The sequence below is a fragment of the Leishmania mexicana genome, chromosome 20, assembly GCF_000234665.1.
Source record: "Leishmania mexicana MHOM/GT/2001/U1103 complete genome, chromosome 20".
Taxonomy (NCBI): domain Eukaryota; phylum Euglenozoa; class Kinetoplastea; order Trypanosomatida; family Trypanosomatidae; genus Leishmania; species Leishmania mexicana.
In genome coordinates this window covers 1,620,238-1,623,695 of record NC_018324.1, presented here as the reverse complement: position 1 = coordinate 1,623,695, position 3,458 = coordinate 1,620,238, and the positions used below count along the sequence as shown (strand labels likewise).

Genomic DNA, 3,458 nt, shown 5'->3' with positions numbered 1-3,458 from the left:
TGTGACACCAGAAGTGTCATTCCAGTCGTCAATCGCCACGTGCACGCACACACACACACACACACAGAAACAGACAACCGATCTCTATATAAATTATGGTCAAGAAACAAACAAGGAACGCAAAAGGAGTATTTAAAAAAAGTCAGACAGCCTAGGGAAACAAGAAGGGGGGAGTGTGCTCTGTGATAGTGGCGAGGAAAGGATGCGTCGCTCCTTCCTCCGCACGCTCAGCCTTCCCGAAAACTGCTTCACACACAGACACACACGACACAGACGCGCATATGTAAACTACCCGTGTTATGACAGCGACGAGGCCAAGCTTCATCGACGAATTCGAGCCTGAGAGAGTCTCAAGGGCAGGTGGGACGGTGGAGAAGCACGTCCCCGCACTCTTCCCTTTCACCGCTGCAAGGTGTATCCTCGCACTGATGGCAGCCGCGAAAGCCATCTCCTTTGTTTTGTTTTGGCTTAGCACTCAGCAGCCGCAGTCAAGCCGTCAGCTACAAGGTCGCCCCATGAGGTCCTGGAACTGACGCACCGTCGCCTCACCTCGCGCGACCAGGTTGAGGGAAGCACGATAGGCTGGAATCCTCAGCAGCTCGCTCGCGCACACCGCCATCGGATCAAGCGCGCCAGCCGTGAAAGCAGAAAACGTCCTGCGCGCGGCCGACGAGGCAGTTGACACGGTTCCGGCCACGACGACATCAGAATGTATCTGGGCCGCATCCTCCTCCGCCACGACATCGCCAGCACCCCTCATTGTGCCGACAGTTCGCCCGTACAAAGCAGCAGCAGCAGGGCGCGGCTGACGCTCAGCGACCATGTCAATACCAATTCGCGCTGACGCGCACCAGGCCCGCCACACGTTGCATCGTATGTCCTCTAGGGACATCTCGTCTCGTTTCTCTGCGTCGTGGTCGGCAGCAGTGCGCCCCGCCTCGCGGTTCGAGGAAGACGACGAGAACTCATCTGCATCCTCTTTGTCCTCTCCGTCCTCCTCGTTGCGCTGCTGCCCCAGTTCAACCGCTTCCACCTGCCTGCGCAGCATCAGCGCGACATGGAACAGCGTCGTCATGGCAGTGTAAGCGTCAGCCGCCCGATGAGCCTCAAGCAGCGCTGTTGGTACTTGCGAGTAGGCGAACGTCAACGCCGCGGTGACGGTGCGCACGTACGCGTAGAACTGGTTCTCGAGGTTAGAGATTTCCCCGCAGTAGCCGATGAGCTCAGTCCACTCCGTGGTCAGGTCAGCGTGCGCGGCCTCAGCCGCAGCGATGTCATCGCTGCCGTACTCTCGCGGAGCGCGCAGCAGGTTCACCGCCCACTCGGCCAGCACCGTGCAGGGGTCGTATACAGCCGACAGGCATGCAAAGCGAAAGGCCTGTGGCCAAAGGCGTGCCTGCATGAGTGCGGCCACAAGCTTCTCCACGCCGGCCTGGTAGGCGTCCGCTGGCGCACCCTCGACCCACAGGTCAGTGCAGTCCAGCGTGCAGCCACGACGCCACAGCTGACGCTCGCAGTGGGCCTGGTACAGGCGGCGGCGCAAACAGGGAATGTCTGCGCGCGTCAGCCAGCGAGGGCCACGCGCCGTCGCACCGAGAGTGGCCGAATTGAGGTCAAAAGGAGCTGGAGATGCCGAGGCTGACGGCTGCCATGAATACCCTAGCGACAACGGCGAGCCCACCATAAGCGCCGGGTCGTGGGACGCGCCTTGGGGAGCAGCCTGACTGGTCTCACCCTGCTCGCCACCTGCCGTCTCTGGCATAGGCGCAGAAGGAGCGATCATTTCCGCCGCGTGCAGCGCAAGCCCGGCCAGCTCGCTCACCGAGATCCCGGCTGACGCGCTGCGGCGCAGCGGCGAGCAGCGGATGAGCGTGGCCAGGCTCGACATGAGCCGTGCGCACTGGGCGTAGTCGTGGCGGTTCATCAAATAGCGATGCAAACCCATGATGGCACGGTATCGCAGCGCCTCGGTCGCCTCCGTAGCACTCTTGGTCGGCAGGCGCGCAATGTAGTTGTACCAACGCAGAATCAGCGACTCCTCGAGCTGCGCTGCGCCAATCGTGGTGGCGCGCAGCAGCGCATTCATGCTCGCCTGCGACGCGCAAGCAACTTCGACAATGTGGCTAAGAATCACCTGCAACAGCTCTGCGTATGATGGCAGGCATTTGTGGCGTGCTATAAGGTCGAGCGCAGTCTGCACATCATGGAAGCAGCTCGCGATATCACCCCCCGAAACCCTGGCGAAAGCGCTCGCCAGTAGCGCATCCACCTGGAGCTCCTCCAGAGCACGTCGCAACTGTGAAAAAGGGGCCAGCGTCGGCGTGGAAGCAGTGACCGAAGCGCACCTGTGCATCCGCTCCACCGCCTCGACGCACGTCGCGAGGGTGGTGTACATGTACCTGTGAGTGACACAGTGGCTCATACACGTCTGCAGCGATCCGACCGAGATGGTGCGACGCAGCACACCGACAGCGTAGAGCTTCGGCCCCAGAGTTGGGTCGGCCGCAAGGAACGCGGCTACCTCATCGAGGGAGAGCTGAAGGAACGCGGAGCCGGGGCCGGAGACGTCCGTGAGCAGCAAGCCTTCCAGCAAAAGCGCCGTCGTGAGATCGCCTGGTGCCTCTCTAGCCAGTGCTTGGCACACACGCTCGCAAAGCGCGATTGCACGCTCGGACTGCGTAGAAACCGCAGCTGTCTCCAGCAGCGACAGCAGCTGGTAGTGCTGCAGGAGAGGGAAGCGGTGGGTAAGCTGCTTGACCCAGACAGCGCGCGCGCGCGCCATGGAGGGAGTGCCGCAGCGGAGCAGACGGTTCGCCACCTGTATCATGGAGAGAGTGCTCAACTCCCAGCCACAGGCAACAGAGTCGTCGTCGCAACCCGCTGTATCGGTCAGGGTTGGCAGCAATGCCGCCACGATAGCGTTGGACGATGGCTGACTGCTGCTATCGTCGACAAGGGCAAGCTGAACAAGATCGGCACCGGCGGCGGGCACAGCATGGTAAGCAGCCACCAGCACCTCCAGGGCTGTGATGAGCTGGTGCGACACCCAATCCGCCGTGCTCAGTGTGGCGTCGTCCTCGCCAGTCGAGGACAGCGCGTGCGCAACAGAGTAGGTGCTCTGCCAGCCCAAATACGTGGTTGTCAGAAAAGTGATCCGAGACAGCAGCTCGCCGAGGGTGGCGTGCGTTGCGTAGAGGCGGCTGAAGCGGTAAAGCGCGTGTGCCGTCTCGCCAGCTGCAGCCGTCGCAGGTGGCAACAGCGCCATACGAATGGCTGAGCAGACAGAGGCTTTCGTTGTAGTCGCGTTGCGCTGCAGCGCCGCCGTGTACCCGCTAAGGTGTGCCTCGCTTAGAAAGCGTGGTAGCGAGGAGAGCCGTGCTATGGGGGTCGTGGCGAGGAGGACATCCTGCAGCAGATCCGACATGAGCCGCGATCCATGCGGGCACGCTTGAAGAACG

The 3,458-nt window shown here is 61.9% G+C and overlaps 1 protein-coding gene across 1 annotated transcript in view; it reads right to left on the bottom strand.

The window, feature by feature from the left end:
• Positions 1-496: 496 nt before the first annotated feature.
• The window catches only part of LMXM_36_4270 (conserved hypothetical protein), a gene marked incomplete at both ends in the record, with an annotated part of 4,888 nt that continues 1,926 nt past the window's right edge, over positions 497-3,458 (bottom strand). Inside the window, one exon of the mRNA XM_003874736.1 lies at positions 497-3,458. Within this exon, the coding sequence (XP_003874785.1) occupies positions 497-3,458 (2,962 nt within the window).